General features: G+C 36.1%; 1 protein-coding gene across 1 annotated transcript in view; it reads left to right on the plus strand.

Annotated features, from left to right (window-relative positions):
- LOC129236954 (protein vav) overlaps positions 1-15,580 on the plus strand; it is a gene marked incomplete at its 5' end in the record, with an annotated part of 33,006 nt that extends 17,426 nt beyond the window's left edge. Inside the window, 10 exons of the mRNA XM_054871277.1 lie at positions 35-238; positions 298-417; positions 6,094-6,210; positions 6,299-6,684; positions 6,754-6,871; positions 7,997-8,124; positions 9,074-9,205; positions 9,279-9,431; positions 9,590-9,758; positions 15,114-15,580. Coding sequence (XP_054727252.1) covers positions 35-238; positions 298-417; positions 6,094-6,210; positions 6,299-6,684; positions 6,754-6,871; positions 7,997-8,124; positions 9,074-9,205; positions 9,279-9,431; positions 9,590-9,758; positions 15,114-15,173 — 1,587 coding nt within the window. The remainder of the gene's footprint in view (positions 1-34; positions 239-297; positions 418-6,093; positions 6,211-6,298; positions 6,685-6,753; positions 6,872-7,996; positions 8,125-9,073; positions 9,206-9,278; positions 9,432-9,589; positions 9,759-15,113) is intronic.
- Between the last annotated feature and the right edge of the window lie 5,069 nt (positions 15,581-20,649).

The raw sequence follows: 20,649 nt of genomic DNA on the forward strand, positions 1-20,649 counted from the left end.
TGTGTATTAATCTTCCTTTAAATTACCTTTTCAGGAACTCGCTGACATACATACAAAGTTTCTCGAAAAACTGCGCGATTCTCTTTTGCCCACTACCAAACTGAAAATGAGCCAGGTATTTTTGGAGTTTCGTGAACCATTTCTACTCTACGGCGATTACTGTTCATGTCTGTTGGGAGCCATCGATGCGCTGGCTGATGTATGCAAGAAGAATCAGATTATAGAGCAACTTGTGCAGGTGAGGGACTTTCCGCTTTGATAAATTTCCGCAAAAATAATTTTAATTTTTTTTTTTAGCAATGCGAGCGAGAATATAACGTGGGTAAATTGCAACTGCGCGATATTCTCTCCGTGCCTATGCAGCGAATTCTCAAGTACCATCTACTATTAGATAAGCTAGTCAAAGAAACCTCACCGGTGAGTAAAATGAACTTAGATTAAATACCATTTACGGTCGCCGTAGCCGAATGGGTTGGTAGGTGACTATCATTCGGAATTCGAAGATCTTAGGTTCGAATCTCCGTGAAACACCAAAATGAAAAGAAGAAGTTTTTTCTAATAGCGGTCGCCCCTCGGCAGGCAATGGCAAACTTCCGAGTGTATTTTTGCTATGAGAAAGCTCCTCATAAAAGTGTCAGCCATTCGGAGTCGAAGCTCTTCCACCTATTTGTGGCGTGCGTCTCGATCTTGTGGCGCATTGGGTTCGTGTCATGATGTTGTGATGTTTTAAGCCGACTCCGAACGGCAGATATTTTTATGAAGAGCTTTTTTATATATAAAGAGTTTTCCAATAAGAGGTGTTATTTTGATATTCAAAGAAAAGTGCTATTTTTTAATATAAATGATCGGATGTTTATTTTATTATAAAAAGGAAGGTATGCCGTTATTAGTGGAAAATAACATCAGGCAAATGACCACCATGACCACCCTTACAGGACAATATCCTTTTCAAGAAATTTTCCATAACCGAATTGCAAAGTGGCTGCCCTATGTCCTCGTTAGCCTCACGAATTCCATCTTTGAGGTCTTGAATCGGCCCTGGGCTGTTGGCGTAGACCTTCTTTTTCACGTGGCCCCAAGGAGAAAAGTCACAAGGTGTTAAATCACAAGATCTCGGTGGCCAATTGTGATCACCTCTTCGAGAGATAACACGGTCCGGAAACTTTCCCATAAAATATCAATGGTGTCGTTGCTTGTGTGGCACGTAGCGCCGTCTTGTGAAAATAAATGTTCTCCAGATCAATATCATCCAATTCCGGCCATAAAAAATCGCTAATCATCTCTCGATAGCGCAATTCATTCACCAATAACACCTATTATAGGGAAACCCTTTATAAATACCATCTAATCACTTTACATTCCATAGACTTCCTTGCCTTGTTTTTTGCTCAATGTTTATTTCAAATTATCTTGATGCGTACAAAGAGGGAACAGAGTCTGTAAAAAGTGGCCCTTCAAATTTCAGAGTGGTCAACTATTCAAATTTTGACCCAAACTTAAGCTGTAATTAGTCATGCCGTAGCCATAACGACATAGCTATAACCATAATCATAGCCGCAACATTACAGCATTTGTCGATTAGTCATGCCGTAGCCATAAACAGCTGATATTGTAGTAGAATTAGTGAAAACATCGCATTTTGTCATAAAAACACTGGTAATTTTCCACTAAGTTAATTAATTTTTCGTCGTTCATTTGTAATATTGAAATTTGTATCGCAAATATTAAAAAAAAAAAATGTAAAGTACTTCTCAGCTGCTTACGGTTACAGGGAAAACCAAAATTCAATACATGCACACGGCCATGGTTATGTTTACGGAATTATGGTGCCGCACATGTAATCTTTTACAGTGTTTGATCAGAGCAGTTGATTGCTATGGTTACGGTTATGGTTAAGGTACGGCACCACTAATCGCAACTTTATATACACATGCCCCACAAAGTCTGCGTTCACCCTACAATAACTTTTTAGTGAATGAAACGCACAAAAATGCAAAAATTAAATCTAATATTTAGTTGGATATCCACGTTGCTTCAGGACTTCCCTCAGCATATTTGGCATTGAACTTACTAGTTTCTCTGTTTTCTCTGCTGTTATCTTCCTCCATTCTGCCTGCATGACACTCCGCAAAACCTCTTTACTAGTAATCACTTGCTGACGAATTCTTTTTCCCAATAGATCACACAGATACTCGATGGGGTTAAGATCTGGGGGCTGTGGTGGTGTTTTAAGTTGTTTTGGGGCGTTGTACAAGAGCCAAAGCTTAACGATCTCGGCTGTGTGCTTCGGGTCGTTATCTTGTTGAAACCAAAATATTCTTGATAAGCCGAGATTTTCTGCACTTTGCTTTAAATTCCGTTTTCCCCATTTATCCATCGTCGAATCAATAAATTTTAACTGACCCACCCCATTTGCCGCCATGCAGTCCCAAACCATAACCCCTCCACCTCCGTGCTTAACCGTGCCAACAAGATTTTGCTTTTCAAGAGCAGTTCCAGGTTTTCGCGAAACAATTTGACGGCCTTTAATTCCGAATATACAAAATTTACTTTCGTCTGAAAATATTACTTTTTTCCAGAGCTCGGAAGGCTTATTTATGTACTCATTAGCAAACTGAATGCGTTTACGTCTGTTCACAAGAGAAATGAAAGGCTTTCTTAAGGCGACTCTACCATGGTATTCAGCTTGACGTAGAACTTTTCTGGCAGTTTCAGCGCAAATACTTTTTTTAAATGTTTGATTTATGTTTTCAACTAATTTTGAGGATGTAATCCGGGGGTTAACCTTTGCCAAGTTGATTATAGAACGCTCTTCCCGGGTCGATAATTTTTTCGGTCGCCCTGACTTGGGATTAGATGTAAAAATTCCAGTTTGCCGAAAATTTGTTACAACTCGCTGAAAGAGGAATACGTTCTCCCAATAGATCTTCCAATATTTCGGAAACTTTTTCCGTCTTTCCACATTTTTATAATTATTTTCCTCTCAGAAACGCTTATTTCTTTTCCCTTTCCTTCCATTTCTTTAATTATCTCCAGTTATAAATAAAATGTTCAACTAGCTTTGTTAACAATCAGTCGAAGTAATGCGCAATGAAAAATTAATATAAACAAGGAAAAATATCTTAAAATTAACGGTTTCATTAAAATAAACAGGTCTAAAAAAACAGTCTGCGTTCAGAGACTTTTTGGTGCCACATTTACATGCTGCTGAAATTATTTTCCCGTCATTTAAAAATGAAGTGGGGAATCTTGTTTTTTTTTTTTTTGCTCTTAAAAGCTGGGAATGTAGTGAATAAACAAATTGTAAAGATTTCAATTTAATCATAATATTCTATTTTGTTTTTAATAAATTTAAGAAGGCTATTCGGGTGAACGCAGACTTTGTGGGGCATGTGTATGTAAAGCCTTGGCCAAAATTGTTAGGCACCCCCTTAACTACAGAATTTTTCGTTTTAAAAAGTGAAGCAATACTCTTTTATTAATAAATCCGTACAAATAAAAGGGATTAGTGATAAAAAACATTAATATTTAGTATGCCCACCCTTTACTTTGACAACAGCAGCTATCCTCTGAGGCATGCTGGGTGCAAGCTTTGCATATTCGGCTGTACTTACGGCGCTCCACTCGGGAATTTAACCATTTTTCAGGGCTGTTTGCGATGTTATGCTGTGTTCCTTTATCGTACGTTTTAAAATAGCCCACATGTGCGCTGTGGGATTTAGATCTGGAGACGGTGCTGGTCAATGTTACAAATCAATGTTATTATCTCTAAACTAACACATCGTAGACGCTGATTTGTGACAAGCAGCATTGTTTTGTAGGAATCAAAATCTATCTATCTAAATTAGTGTCGCCGAAAATGCACAATACTGAAGGTCAAAGTGCAGTTTCTAGTACATTTACATATGTATGTACTTTTAACTGTTCATGCGACCCTCGCAAATGAACATTTCGCAATACCATCAGTAGCCAAACAGTCCCAAATCATAATGCTGCCTCTCCTATGCTTAACAGTATAGAACCACACAATCTATATGGCACTTTACGGCGAACACGTTGCCTCACGCACGTCACACCAAGTCTTCCAAATACCTGTAGGAAAGGAAAAAAATAATTTGATAAGATTTGTGCGATTTCCTCGAAATTGGACTAGCGTAAGAAGCTATGAATGTTGATATTTTAAAATGCTGTAAACTAAGCCATCCTTCGATTCATCAGACTACAGAACATTCGATAAGTCTTCATCTGTAAAATGTTGGTAACGGAGAGTTCGCTTTTTTCGATTTTTTTTTTGTGAAAATCATGGCTCCTTTCGGGCTTTGCCGTGACTTTTAAACCTGCTTCCAGAAACCTACTTCTGGCTGTCCGAGCATTAACGGATTTTCCAAATTCTTCCGACAGCAGCTGCAAGCGCAGAATAGGATTTTTTATGATCGTTGAGAAATTCGCCTAAAAGTTTTCGGTCTTGCCGTACACTAGTGAAGCGTTTTCTTCCACATTTTGATTTATTATGGTGGTATTTTGCTACGCAAATCGCTCAATAGCACTTTTTTTAGGCTGTTCTTAAAAAAAAAAAATTCATAATTTAAAAATTCACTTTTTTAGACTTTACGCACTAATTGTGCCACGACTTTTCGCATAATATATTACAATTTTTTGTTGTAATCAAAGGTTAAACACACCAGTGACACATTTTAAAAAAGCAGCGGTCACTTTGGTAGCCACATTTGAAATTACTCGTATTTTAGTGGGGTGTCTAATCCTTTTGGCCATGGCTGTACAGAAACACAAACTTAATTTAATTTTCATGTCCACAGGTAGGCTTAATGCCAGCGCTAAGAATAATTATTACGAGCAGCATTGCACACGGAACTGCTCCAGTGACGATAGGCGAGGGGTAGAGTTCAGCGCACTTAACAGGGTTACTTCACTTTACCCGAGTCATTCCGGTACGTAGAACCCGTTGGCGTTAGAGAGATTATGCCGATTATGTGCGGCTTTGATTTAGTGTCAGTATTCTACCGAGGATTGACGATGGTTTTAAGTCGTTCTGGGGTTCTGACTTTAAAAAAATTTCTTACTTGTTCTAAATGTGCAATAAATATGATATATTATATGTAGATTAGGGCGGGTCGATTTAAAAATCGCTCATTGCTCTGTGAAAATCGTATTCTAGGGATCAAAATAAGAAACTTTGCCGAAGGAACCATACCTCTAAAACGAATTCTGATGTCCCCCAATTTGGGTCGAACGAAAAATCCCACTTTGACCCATTTAGAGTGCTCCAATCGAGTCCAAATGTATGACCGACCCCCACTAACTTTGGACGGCCGATCCACCCATGCCAGTGGCACACCCCCTGGAACTCGCCTGGGGGGTTCCCCATACATTCATTTCAAAATATCACCATTTTTGGCCTTTGCATGAGAAAAGAAACTAAAAAGTTCGACCCAAATTGGGGGACATCAGAATTCGTCACCAAAGTATCTTATTTTGATCCCTAGAATATGATTTTCACAGAGCAATGGGCGATATCTTTGCCTCCCCACAAATCGACCCGGCCTAATGTAGATCATTCTAGCCGATCACGCGACTGTTCCCGGGTTCCAAATCCATTGTGGACATGAAACTTCAAATGGATTGAACAATTTTTTGCCGCCATTTGTAGGTCATTTCAAACTAACCCCTAAGTGCATTTCTTCAATAAAAATTTTTCCTAAAGGAACCTTCTGCCGGTAGCACAACATCAAGGTGAATACCGCAAAATGAAGGAAAAGCTCATACAAACAGATGTTGGAACCGTTACAATTACTCATATGCAAATACATAAGGGTGTCTCGCCAAAACATTTACTGTTTATAAATATAATTATTATTTATTTTTTTATTTTTACTTAAATATATATTTTTTTAAATTTTATTTCCTTTTATTTTAATTTAATTTATTGTCTTCATTTATTGAATTTATAGGAGTGATATACCCTAATTCTTATGTATACTTATTCTATACAACAATTGACCATATTCTGTGGAATTTAGCCCAAATTTGCACACCCCTTATTTTTATTCAAAATAAAAATTCGAATCATTGCAGGTGCACGAAGATTATCGCGCATTAGAGCGTGCCAAAGAGGCAATGATTGACGTGTCTCAATATATCAACGAAGTAAAACGCGATTCTGATCACTTAGTGATCATACAGAAAGTTAAAGTGAGTCCAACTGCAATTTTTTCGCAAACATGCTTTTTAATGTTAAACATTTTTATATGCTTTTTGTTTTTTGCATTTTTGCTTACAGGACAGCATAGTCGATTTGCATCTCTTACCAAATGGTAGCAACGATCTCCTACAATATGGCCGTCTGCTGTTGGACGGTGAATTGCATATAAAAGCGCATGAAGATCAGAAGACGAAGTTACGCTATGCATTCGTTTTCGATAAAATACTGATTCTGGTAAAGCCATTGCATGCGAAGATGGGCGACATGCAGTATACATATCGCGATTCGCATTACCTCTCTGATTATCGGGTGGAACAGAGTCATACGCGGCGTACCTTGGGTAGGGATACACGTTTCAAGTGCCAGCTACTGTTGGCGCGCAAATCTGGCAAAACAGCTTTTACGCTCTATTTGAAATCGGAACCAGAGCGAGATAAATGGCGCAAAGCGCTCACTGAGGCGATGTAAGTTGGATGTAAAATTAATATTTTTGTCGATTTAATTGATTCTTTTGAATTTTTTTTTCGATCAAGGGAGAACTTGGACCCACCTGGTTGTCGCAATACAGACCACAAAATGGAAATTTTCACATTTGATGCGCCCACAACATGCCGGCATTGTTCAAAGTTTCTAAAAGGCCGAATACATCAGGTGAATGGTTGTTCAAATAATAGGATTAACCAGTATCTAAACATTTTTATTATTTTTCTAAAAATTTAACATTAATATTTTTTGATTTTTTTACTATTTTTCTAACATTTTTTCATTATTTTTCTAAACTTTTTTTAACTTTTTTTCTAAAATTTTTTCATAACCTTTCCAAATTTTTTTTTTAATTTAATTCACTACTTTTCTAAATTTTTTTTCATTATTTTTCTAAGATTTTTCTCATTTTTCGTAAATTTTTTCATTATTTTTCTAAACTTTTTTTCTAAAAATTTTTCATTATTTTTCTAAATTTTTTTTTTCATTATTTTCCTAATTTTTTTCATTATTTTTCTCATTATTTTTTTTTTTTCTTTATTCTTCTAAAATTTTTTTCATTTTTTTCTACAATTTTTGCATATATTTTCTAAAACTTTTCCATTATTTCTCTAAAACTGTTTCATTATTTTTCTGAAATTTGTTATTTTTTTTTATTTTTTTATTATTTGTTTTTTTTTTTTTAATTTTCTCATTTTTCTAAATTTTATTTTCATAGTTTTTCTAAAAAAAATTCTTTATTTTTCTAAAATTTGCTCCTTATTTAAAAAAAATTTTTTTTTTGTTAATAGATTCATTACTTTTTTTTTAATTTGCTTTTCATTATTTTTCTAAAATTGTTTAATTATTTTTTCTAAAATATTTTCATTACTTTTTTTATTTCCATTATTTTTTCATAATTTTTTGTAATTTTTCTCATTATTTTTCTTAAATTTTTTTCCATTATTTTTCTAAAATATTTTCATTATTTTATCTAAAATATTTTCATTATTTTTCTAAAATATTTTCACTACTTTTTTTATTTTTCATTATTTTTTCATAATTTTTTTAATTTTTCTCATTATTTTTCTCAAATTTTTTTTCTATTATTTTTCTAAAATATTTTCATTATTTTACTAAAATTTGTTATTATTTTTCTAAATTTTTTTCATAATTTTTTATTTTTCTAAAATTTTTTTTTCATTATTTTTCTAAAATTCTTTCATTATTGTTCTAAAAATGTTCCATTATTTTTTAAAAAATTCTGTCATTAAATTTCGAACATTTTTTTATTATTTCTCTGAAATTTTCTAGGGCTATCGTTGCAAAGTATGTGAAATTGCTGTGCACAAAGGTTGTATATCGTCAACGGGCCGTTGCAAACAAAATCCTCTCAGCATACCGCCTCCAGTTTGCGATCGTCAGCTTGCAGGGTTTAATTGGTAAGAAAGAGAAAATACGATTTTATAATGTTTTTTGGGTACAAATTATTCAATGTATCTTTTGATTAAAAAATAAGGGGGGAAATCTACTTTTCCAGGAAATATGTTTAATAAAAATATTTATCCGCATGTTTTCAATTAAACTTTGGACCTTTTCCTAATTTTTATTTCTGTGATGAAATGTCAACTATGAAGTGGTTATGAAGTGCATCGCAACGGCAGATGAGACTTAGGCCTAGTTTAAAGATCCATTAACTGCAAGAGAACAAAAATTGCACTAAGGTTAGGTTAGGTTAGCCTGGTTGGCTATAAACCACGCATAGACCTTTTGGTCCGAAGCGATACCAGATGGAGACCGACCTCCATGAATATTGAAAGTAGACATCATGTAGGACGTCAGTGCTTTTGGCGAATCTAAGCAGATCTGGGCGATCCGCTTTTAAAACGTCCTCCAGACCGCAATTGCACTGAATTCGCTTAAAAATGCAGATCATATAGACCATTTTTTTCGATTACACAGCCACAAAAAACAGTGTTTTTTCGCCCAGGGAGTCTAATTATGGGTACGGTCTAGTTTTAGGGTCGCCTGGTTTGGCCATTATCGAACAAAAATTGATTAACTCTCCGTTGGACACTAAGGTCTGGCTGGGACTGGCCTTTTCGACTTTCCACGTGAATTTAACATATTTCTATTATAGCTAACGACTTGAGCTTCCAGGTAGCTTCCTAACATTTTCGTTTGAATTATTGATATAACCTTTTCAAAATGATCTTCGTACAGGACGAAAGAAGGCCATTCAGGCCGAAAGTTTTAAAAATGAAAGGGCTTTGAAAGGGACTAAATGTATTTGGAAGCAGCATAATTAATAAAAAATAATCATAAACAAAATCACTTTTCTGTTCATTTGTACAAAGGTCGTATATCTATAGCCAATTCAAATATTTTTAGGTTTGTCGGCACAATGGATCGCGAAACGGCTGCTTCACGCTTGGAAAACCGTCGTGTCGGCACTTATTTGCTGCGTGTGCGACCTCAAGGTGCATCCAATTCGCACGAGACTATGTATGCGCTGAGCTTAAAGTGAGTCGCTCTATACTGGTTTAGTGTTGATCGATTTGTTTAACATTTTGTTTTTTTTCCTATATTTTTTCAGAACCGATGATCACATTATTAAGCACATGAAAATCAACCAAAAAACCGAGGGCGATTCAATACTCTACTGCCTTTCGTCGAGACGTCATTTTAAAACAATTGTCGAATTAGTTTCGTACTATGAACGCAACGATTTGGGAGAAAATTTTGCAGGGTAAGTAGATGTGGAATTATGAAAAAATTTCTCAGCTTTACAATGAAACTCTTCTCAATAGGAGTAAGACTCATTACAATAGTTCCTCTCAAAATATTAAAACGCGATTCGATTTTTTTTTCTTCCTGATTTAAATAATTTTCCCTATGTCATTTTAGTCTAAATCAATTGCTGCAGTGGCCTTATCGCGAAGTGATTGCCACCGCCGTTTATGATTTTGATCCAAATGGCATAAATCAGTTGCAGCTTAAGACTGGCTGTCAACTTCTGGTTATTGGTAAGGATGGCGATAGTAAAGGCTGGTGGCGTGGAAAGATTGGCGATACGGTAGGTTTCAACACAAATTTTTGATTTTATACGTAGACAGTAAATATTTAGTTTAGAATAACATTCTGTAGTTTTTGGTTTACTAATTAAAAATACGATACGGATTGAAGAATTTATGAAAGATTCAGTTTTGTACGAAATGATTCACATCGTAAGCCCACTATTTTATTTGCGCCGGTGATACAATTTATCCGATTTATGGAGTTAAAATTAAAAAAAAAAAAATAATAATAATAATTAAAGACTGCCAAAGTTAATCTCCGTTGGTGATGGAGGGTTAACTTTTGGCATTACGAGCATTAAATAAGACTACCACAAACTGTAGCACCTAATCAAAATTGAGCAGGCATAAATAGATCGGAGATAATCCGTAAATTTTTCTTAACCCTCCTAGAGTTTTTCGCCTTCGGACGTTAATTTAACATATTTCTGGTATACAGGGTGAACGATATGAAGTGTTACCTATTCAAAACACCATAACTTTTTTGTGTGAAATTAGTTTTTATTGATTTCAAAGACAATATTATATTCACTTTAGCTCGATATGACCACCTTTTGCCTTGACTATAGCCTTCAAACGGTCAAAAAATGAGTTGCATGCTGCACGAATGTGATCTTGAGGTATTTTGGCCCATTCTCGTATAATCGCTTTTTTCAGCGCATCCATACTGGCATATTTTTTAGACCTCACCTTGCTCTCCAAAGTGGACCAGATGGAATAGTCCATCGGATTTGCGTTTGGCGAATTCGAAAGCCATTGTGTGGACGAAATGAAGTGTGGTACATGATTTTTTAACCATTCTTGGTTCACACGAGCTTTATGAGACGGTGCTGAGTCCTGTTGGAACGTCCATGGTCAACGACCGAAATGTTTGCGTGTCCAAAGCAGCTTCTAAAACATTTTCCCGATATTAAGTTGCATTCATTTTGACACCAGGCTCGATAAAAACGATTGGAGACCGTCAATCAGCGGTCACTGCGGCCCAAACCATTACTTGCGATGGAAATTGGCCATACGTAGGCTCAAATTCTCGTATGAGCGTTCGGTCAAGTAAACACGATCGTTTTGAGTGTTTATGAACTGCTCAATTGGGAATTTTTTTTCAGCAGAAAACACAATGTTAGGAAATTCGCCACGCTCGTGCAAGCGCAACAACTCCTTTGCCCTTTCGCACCGAACTTTGTTTGCTGGGGTGAAGATCGTATGCTTTTTGGAACTTGTAAGCCTTGACCTTGAGTTAATTTTTCAATATGCGTCGAATGCTGTCTTGCGATATTTTCAGTTCTTTGGTCATTTTTCTTCCACTTCGACGTGGATTTCGTTCAAGTCGAGCCTTCACTTTCTGAACCATTTCTGGCGTTGTTGCGGTTTTTTTTTTGGTCCACCTCCATAGCGTTTTGCAATGCTACCAGTATCATTGTAACGTTTTATAGTGCTATACACAAACATTTTATTCACTCTGAGGTGACTGAGCTCACGAACAATGGCTGGTTGTGATTTTCCAGCCAAATATAACGCAATCACACTATTACGTTTGGATTCCATCACAGAAAAAAAAAATCAACAAAACTGAGACGCAAATGCTTTTGATGGCTTATAAATAATTTATTGAACTGTCATTAGAACAATTTTGACGTTGATGTCATGAGCTGTTTTACAGATACAAGCTGTGTGAAGTTGGTAACACTTCATATCGTTAATTAAAAAAGAATCCTCGAATAGAACGAAAAAAGATGAGATCCGGGTGCCCAACAGAAGGTTTTAAAAAAGTGGTCCAACGGAGGATTGAACATTTCTCTAAAGAATTTTTTATTTGGACCTAAATAATGCTTTCGATAGAAAATGGCATAAAAGCTTAGCGTTGGAAATTCCGTTTATAATATTCATTTTAATTTTTGAAGTGATTTTGATAAAATACTCGTATTAATAAATTTTTCTAAATTTTAATTTAAATTTTGTGTTATGTGGCTTTACATGGTTTTTGATGGCCTTTAAGCATTCACGCACTTAAATAGTTAAGCATACGACTAAAAATCACTTAAGCCTAAACTTAAGCACTTAAATGTTTATGATAAAATCCCTCCGAAAGTAATCAGTCAGTTACACTGTACAACAAAACAAACTTTTTTCCAAAATATCGGAGTTCCGGTAATGGATTCTGTAGAGGGCATGAAAGAAAATATGCGTAAAATAAAATGTAGGGATATCAACTAGATTCGTATGCCGATTTACCAATCAGAGAGTTTAAAGATGCGAACGTTGTCCCAAACCTTTTAAAGAATGATTAATAATCATAATGGCCGAAGGGTGGCTGCGTGTCTATGTCGAAAAGGCAGCTAAAAGAGTTGGTTTAGCTGTGAACCAGCAAAAGATCAATTACATGGTTTTGTCTAGAAATGAGGAAAGAAGATATGTGCCGTGTTTTCATATAAACGAATATATTTTTGACGGCGTAAATAAATTTTAATGCCTAGGCGTCCTAGTAACAAACGACAACAGCACAATGGACTGCATGCAAGAGTGTTTATTTATTCAAAATAGTCCCTTCTGATCTCGACACACTGTTTTGCGCGATCTATGAGCTTTTCGAAAGAGTGTTTCATTCACGCCACTGACCGGAATGTTCTTCAGGATGTCGATACAAGCCTTTTGGATGACCTCTACGGACGCAAAAAAGTTTACCTTTCATGGCCAAATGCAATTTTCCGAATAGGTAGAAGTCACAGGGAGCCACATCAGGCGAACATGGTGAGTGATTGATGGTTAAAATGCGATTTCTAGTCAAAAAATCAGTTACAAGAGTGGATCGAGAGAGATGATGCATTTTCATGCAATAAGCGCCAGCTTCCTCCTTCGCAGTATTCAGGGCGAATTCGACGAATGCGATGCAGCAAACGCTTCAAAACGTCAAGATAGAAAATTGCATTGACGGCTTGGCTCGTTGGCAGGAACTTCTTGAGAACAATTCCCTTGGAATCATAAAAACAAATAAGCATCGACTTGACTTTTGACTTCTCCAAACGTGATTTTTTGGGTGGTGGTTCGTCTGGGGTTTTCCATTCGACACTTTCACGCTTTGTTTCAGATTCATATTGGAAACACCACGTTTCATCACCATTTACAATGCTTTATAGTAAGTTCTCGTCTTTTCTGGCCTCTCTAATGAGGCCTTTCGCATATTGAATTCTGAGCAATTTTCGGTCCTCAGTTAACTTGTGTAGAATGAAACGTGCACAGACCTTTCGTAAGCCCAAGTGATCAGTTAAAATACGATAAATCGATGTTTTGGAGATATTCAACTCCGATTCCATGAATATCAACGATGATTTCCGTTAATTTTTGATAAATTTACGAATAACTTCAATGGAGTTTTCGGTGATTACTGATTTTGGGCGGCATGAACATACTCATTGTCATTTATGTCCTCACAACCATCTCTGAAACGTGTAAACCACTCATGAACTCTGGCTCGAGATAGACAATCATCGCCATAAACCTTTTTCATCAATTCAAATGTTTCGGTAAACGTTTTACCAATTTCGAAACAAAATTTAATATTTGTGATGCAACTCATTTTTGTACATACTGACACTTTACACGCAATAACTTCGCTTCCACTGGCCCGAATGTCTCCAAGCTTTTACTAGAAGTCAGCTGGAGATGTAACTTCCAACGCACTAACTCATTAAAAAGATGGCGCCATCAAAAACATTTTTATGACGCCAGTCTTGTTTATTTTGGACTTCAGCTTGTAGGAGTATTCGAAAGGAAAATAGTGCGGAAAATCTTCGGCCCGAAGCGCAATGAGAGGCGAGTACATGCTGCGAAGCAACTCGGAACTGTTCCGTCTAAGTAACGCAGAATAGTCAAATTCTTAAAAGCGCAGCGGCTAAGATGGCTGGAACACGTCATAAGAATGGAAAGTACTAGCGCCCGAAAAACCATTATGGACTATGCATATGTCGATAGCGGAGAGAAAACGGCTAAGACCGCGAAAAAGATGGCTAGACGGGGCTCAAGATGATCTGAAAACAATTAGAGTGAGAAACTGGCGGTCACTAGCAAACGATAAAGAAGCCTGAAAGATAATATTGGAGCAAGCCAGAACTCACCCCGGGTTGTAGCGCGGACTGATAGTGATTAGTATATTAAATATTATAATACCTTCTGCTCAAATATAAACGAGACGTTATCAATAAAACGGTCCGCGGATGACATGTGGCAAAAATAAATTTTTTGTTTTTTGGTAGGACTGTTATAAGCTTACATGGCAAATTTCAGCGTGATATGTCACATAGTTTGTTTTCTGTGCTACTGTAAACAAGTCAAGGTCGAGTGTGTTCTTCGAATTCTCTTTTATGACTTCAATTGTCTCAAATCCACGGAGCGGCAACTTGAGCTTGGGAAACAGGAAAAAGTCACATGGAACCATATCAGGCGAATACGGTGCTTGCGGAACGATATTAACATTATTTTTGTTCAAATAATCGCGAACAAGACGTGATGTGTGAGCTGGTGCATTATCGTGATGCAAGAACCATGACTTGTTGTCCCACAATTCCTTCCTTTTAAGACGAATGTTCTCGTGCAAACGCTTTAAAACGTCTAAATAATATTCAGCGTTAACCGATCGGCCTTGCGGAAGGAACTCCGAGTGCACCACACCTTCGTAATCGAAAGAAACAGTCAGCATAACCTTAATTTTTGAGCGACTTTGGCTTGGTTTTTTGGGTTGATGTACGGCCCTGTTTGAACGATTTGTATCACTGGGAAACACGTGCACGCGATAGAGCAGAGTCCCCATAGGTTGTCTGCAACATTTTTAAGGCGTCTGAAGCCGAAATTTTGTTGGAATAACAAAATTTCAAACAAATTCTTTGTTCAACTTGAATTTCCATCGTTAAATTCGAAGAACACACTCGAGCTTCACTTGTTTACAGTAGCACAGAAAACAAACTATGTGACATATCACGCTGAAATTTGCCATGTAAGTTTATAACAGTCCTACCAAAAAATTTATTTTTGCCATATGTCATCCGCGGACCGTTTTATTGATAACGTCTCGTTCATATTTGAGCAGAAGATATTAAGTATTAACTACTGGGTTATGTGAGAAAATTAAAATTATAAGAGACAAAAAAGGTAATCACTACTTGGCTCGGCTCAGCTTTGTCCTCCCTTAAAAAATAATTTAGTCCTAAAATTTCAAATCGCCGATACACGCATATTGTTGTTTCTTTTTGTGTTCTCTCTACCAGAATCCATTGTCGGAACCTTGTTATTTTTTGTTTGTTTGTCGTAAAGTGTCATTTATGTGCGTGAGTTTACGAAACTTTTTTTCCACATATTTTTAGGTCGGCTACTTCCCTAAGGAGTACGTTCAAGAGCATCCTCCGATTAGCGACGAACTTTGATATTACAATTATGTAATTTATGTTGGGAACTCACTGGACCAACATTCAATTGCATCGGATATTTCAAGTTTAGTGGACGATAATCTGTCGATCAACGCTAGCTCTAGAGCTATGGCGCCTATTGCCGAGAACGAATCACTCTGCTCTGGCGAAGAGTGCTAAGCAAAAAGCGAAAGCGAAGAAATAAAAGAATATAAAAGTGTTTAGAGTTGAAAAAGGATAAGGGAACGCCTTGAACAAAAGTCACATTGCATGTATAAGTAGCAGTGGCAAAAGTGCATGTACAAAAACAACTATAGCATAATAATCTTATTAATAATTGTGCCAATAGCTTTTTTATACAATTTTAATTGCGTATTTTATATTATTATAATATTTATGATGCATGTCATGTATTTATGTATGTGTGTAGGTATACTTTAACAAATTTTTGTTAAATGTTTTTCAATTGCATTATTGTGTAGTTTTAAGATAGTAAAAACATATTTTTAATTCAAATTTAAGAGACAAATGTGCGTGACTATACTTTTAACTAGTTTATCTTCCTTAGGTTTTTATGAAATTTTAACTAGTTTTATACAAAACATGAATATTTACATATAAACAAAAAACAAAAAAAAAAGAAAAGCAAAACACAAGTTCAAAATTTCAAATAAGTAACTGAGCCAGTTATTATCGTAAAATCGTACGCATCAAGTAAATAAGCTTTAAATCGTTATGTAAGTTTATGTAGGGGCAACGGTACACACTAAATATGTACTAAATAATTATAAATGCAATTTACTATACATATGTATGTGCGTAGCCGCAGCTGAATACTGGGGGAACAGAAACTTGAAATGAATGCAAAATATTTAGATATACATAATTGCATACATATATACCTAGCGCATAATTGTACGAATCTGCATTGCATTTCAAGCATATTTTTGTTTTATCAGAAATAAAACAAAGTTTTGAGGAAAACGTGTACAACGTATGTACAATACATACATACAATTAATATATAATGTTTTGAATGCATCTGCACCACAAATAACCGAAGATCTATTTACAATATATATATACTTACATAAGCATATACAAATATATGAAATAGGTACATACAGTGGCACAGTAAAGTCTACATACCCCATTGAAAAACGAGGTTTCGAGATTTCTGTGAACATTGTAGCATTAGAATATATTCCAAACAAATCCAATCTAACAACAAACAATAAATTTTAATAAAAAAATTGTAATCCGAAAATATTTATTAACAAAAACGAACAAAATCCATTTTCCAAACACAGAAAAGTCTGCATACTTTGTAAAAAGAATGTGTTTCACTTAAAAGGAAATAAAAAGACAACAGAATTAATACTTGGTGGGTCCGCCACGACTTTCTAGAACAGCATTTAATCTATTTTGCATGGAATTTAAGAATACTTTTGTGTAATTATTCAAAATTAAATTCCACTCTTCAAGTAAAGCATTTTTGAGGTCCTGTTTATTTTTAATTGTCCTTTTCCTAATGCGACGATCCAATTCATCCCATAAATTCTCTATGGGGTTCAAATCCGGTGACTGGGGTGGGGAATGAAGTTGATGGGGCACATTATATAGTAGCCATTCTTTGACAACACCAGCGGTATGTTTTGGGTCGTTATCTTACTGAAAGTACCAACCCGCCGTAAGACCCAGTTTACTCGTGGATTGCTTCAAATTATCTTTGAGAATGTCCAAATATACCCAATGTCCAAAATTACCCACCCCAGCTGCTGACATGCAGCCCCAAACCATTATGGAGCCACCACCGTGCTTCACCGTAGGAAGCAAGTTTTTGGGCAATAATGCTTCATTATTTCGACGCCATACTTTTTGTTTGCCATCATAGCCAAACAAGTTGAACTTGCTTTCGTCACTAAATAAAACATTAGCCCAAAAATCTTCGTATGGATCAATATATTTCTTAGCAAATTCGACTCGTTTCACCATATTTATTTTGCTGATGAATGGCTTCTTTCGAGGCACACGGTTGTGGATTCCATTGCTTCTCAATAAATGTCTCACCGTTTCTGGATGCACTGAAGCAATATCCTGATTTTTCAGGGTTTTTGCAATTTCTATTGCTGTTATTCTTGGATTTTCTTGCACGTCTAACAATATTTTTCGCTTAGCACGAGGAGTCACTTTAGGTGGGCGACCACTTCTTGGTTTGTTTTCTACACTATTAGTGTGATTATATTTCCGAATAATTGTTTGAATGCTTGATTTTGGATGTCCGACCAGTTCTCCAATCTCTCTTAAAGATTTTTTTCCTTATAATATTTCACAATTAGCTCACGTACTTTAACACAGATTTCTTTACCCATTTTGGTTAAATTAACACAGCTACAATATTAATATCCAAGAACTAAACTTCTTTCTAACTAACGGTATCTAGTAAAGACGCCTGAAGTGATTGGTAGCACTGTTTGAGTACAGAACTGCATTTTGTGTACTCCACTAGAAAGCCGTATGCAGACTTTTCTGTGTTTGGAAAATGAATTTTGTTTGTTTTTGTTAATAAATATTTTTGGATTAAAATTTTTTTGTTAAAATTTATTGTTTGTTGTTAGATTGGATTTGTTTGGAATATATTCTAATGCTACAATGTTCACAGAAATCTCCAAACCTCGCTTTTCAATGGGGTATGTAGACTTTACTGTGCCACTGTATACTGCATAGAAACTCATAAGTAGCAACACAGCGAACATCAAAGGCAGCCAGGCTTCGGGCAACAAATCAGTAACGCAGCGTTCGAGACACTTGTTGAGCCTTAGCATGTCTTTTCTAGATACAAATTACTTGGTGTTAGTTTTTTTTTCAATTCCGGGTAAGCTTGGATTGATATTGGTCATTTAGACCACTCAGAGTCAACATTTTCAAACCTAAAAGTTTCAGCGGTATCAGCGTTCGTTTAACTTGGGCTCTTCATCAAGTCATACAGTTACGGTAAAAAAAACCGATTTGGGGTTCACCAATTGAAGCAATATTATATTTTTAGTACATTCTGTCAAAAAGTACCGGGAAGTGTTCAATAAAACGCAAAATAATTGTTTATTCATCAAAATTTATTTTATCGCCTTCAAAATATGCTCCATTCGAAGCAATACACATACACATGTATATATGCTAATGATTAGTCCAGTCATAAAAGCACCTTTTAAACGCGTTTGAAGAGATCTTCTTCAGCTCCTTTAGCGAATTCCCCTTAATGGCACTATCGACTCAAAGCGGCGTCCGCAGAATGGCAATTTAAGTTTTGGGCAAAGGAGAAAGTCACAGGGGGTTAAATCCGGTGAATACGGTGGTTGTTCGATGATATTTGTCGAGTTTTTGATCAAAAAAGTGTTCACAATGTGAGCCTTGTGAGGCGGTGCGTTATCCTGGTGCAAGATCCATGAGTTTTCTTTCAACAAATTGGGCCATTTCCTACGCACATTCTCTCTCAAACGTCGCATAACTTCCAAATAATTTATCGAGGAACCATTTGAAATGAATTCCGAGTGCACAACTCAATGATAATCAAAGAAAACGAGTAGCATGAGTTTCACTTTTGACCGAGTTTGACGTGGTTTTTTGGGTTTCCATTCAGCCGTCTGTGGATTGGTTTGCATGTGAAACTCATATACCCACATCTCATCACCTGTTATGATGCGCTGGATAAACGTTGGGTTCGAATTCACTTGCTCAAGCATGTCTTCAGCCACCTTCCGATACATTTTTTGAAAGAAATTCAACTCTCTCGGAACGAGTCGAGCAGCCACGCCCTTAATTGATGGTGTAAAATGTAGCGAATTGATTCGTGAGACACACTAAGGTCACGATCTACCTCCCTCAAACTCAAATGATGGTTTTCCAGCACCATTTCCTTGACTTTGTCGACGTTTGACGTTATCATCCGTTGAAGACGTTGATGGGCGACCAGATCGGGGCAAATCTTCCACGACTTCTCGGCCCTCTGCAAAAGCTTTATACCACTCACAGATCCAAGTTTTTGCTAAAGCACACTCGCCATAGGCTTTCTGCAACATTTTCAACGATTCGGCACTCGAAATCCCGTGATAATTAGCACAGATTGCCAGCCTTCTTATGTATTGGGAGCACACTTAAATCGGCAGGCATGCTGTACAGACAAACTCGTTTGTTTGTCCGGCGGCAATGCTGAGAAAAACGTTATAAATTCAATGAACTCCAAAAGTATACTGTTTTATTTTGCATATAGACTTGCTTATATACATACACACATACTTAATTCTAAAGGTTCTAATTCTAATTTGGTCCCCTTAATCACCTGATGTTCAAGGTTGTGGGACTGCAATGCAGGGGCGGATCAAATGATGCGGTCAAAAGGGCGCATATAATATGACCAAACACATGCTTTCATCCGACCATAGAAGCAAGCGCCTCGCCGCCATGTTTGAATAGCATAGCCGCCAGGCAGTCCGTCGGCGCCCGCGGCTTTGTTGTTCTTTAGCCGCGTTATCGCTATTCTCACCTCGTCATGGTCGGGTAGCTGAATGGCGGTTCCGTAGTCAACGTCGGGATCTTCACATTGTCTGTGAGCTGCGGAGCTGTTACTATTTAACATTTTCGAGAAGTGTTCCCTCCTTAATTTTAGTATGCTCTGGATGCCAGTCACCAGATCGCCGTCATTGATCTTACAGGAAAACGCCCCCAATGTACCCATTACGCATTTAAAATGACAGCAAAGGCGCCATAATAGGAAAAAAATTACCATCGTCGTTTTTTTTTACCGAAAATGTGCGTTGATTTGTTTTTCGGGGTGATGGCTAAAAATAAAAGATTAAAATTTGCCAAATTTCAGCCATTTAAAATTTAGCTTCGTAACTTGTGAGAATTTATTAAAAAAAAAAAAAATCGGAAACAATTCATATCCTCCAAATGTGTTGGTCAATTTGGCTGATATTTTTATATGGTTTGGATAACATTCAAATTTATATTTGTGAAAAATTAAAAAAAAAAAAAATTTTTTTTTGTGATTTCAAAAAAATATAACATTTTTTTCTACTATAAAGGGAGGTTAAGTTTCAAGGGCCGGTGTTGATTTTGAATAAAATACAACTTTTTTTAGGACATTATTGTCATTTTTCTTTATTATGATAATATTGGTATGGCTCAATTACGTATGGAACAAAATATCGGCCAAATGGCCGCCGCGGCCCACACTGGGGATTTTTGTACAGAGATGCGGAAAAAAGTATACATCCAAAAAAATATTTACATTTTTACTACTAACGAAGTTGTATATATTTGTGTATGAAAAGAACATGTTTAAAAACTATTTAAAAAAAAAATTTAAAAAACAATGTTTTTTAAAATTCATAAATTTTATTTTTAAAAATATATGGGGAGAACATGATTTAAAACTATGTTTAAAAACTGTTTTAATAAAAATGTTGAAAATCAATGTTTTTTCCATATAGAAATA

Source organism: Anastrepha obliqua, chromosome 2 (assembly GCF_027943255.1).
Source record: "Anastrepha obliqua isolate idAnaObli1 chromosome 2, idAnaObli1_1.0, whole genome shotgun sequence".
Taxonomy (NCBI): Eukaryota; Metazoa; Arthropoda; class Insecta; order Diptera; family Tephritidae; genus Anastrepha; species Anastrepha obliqua.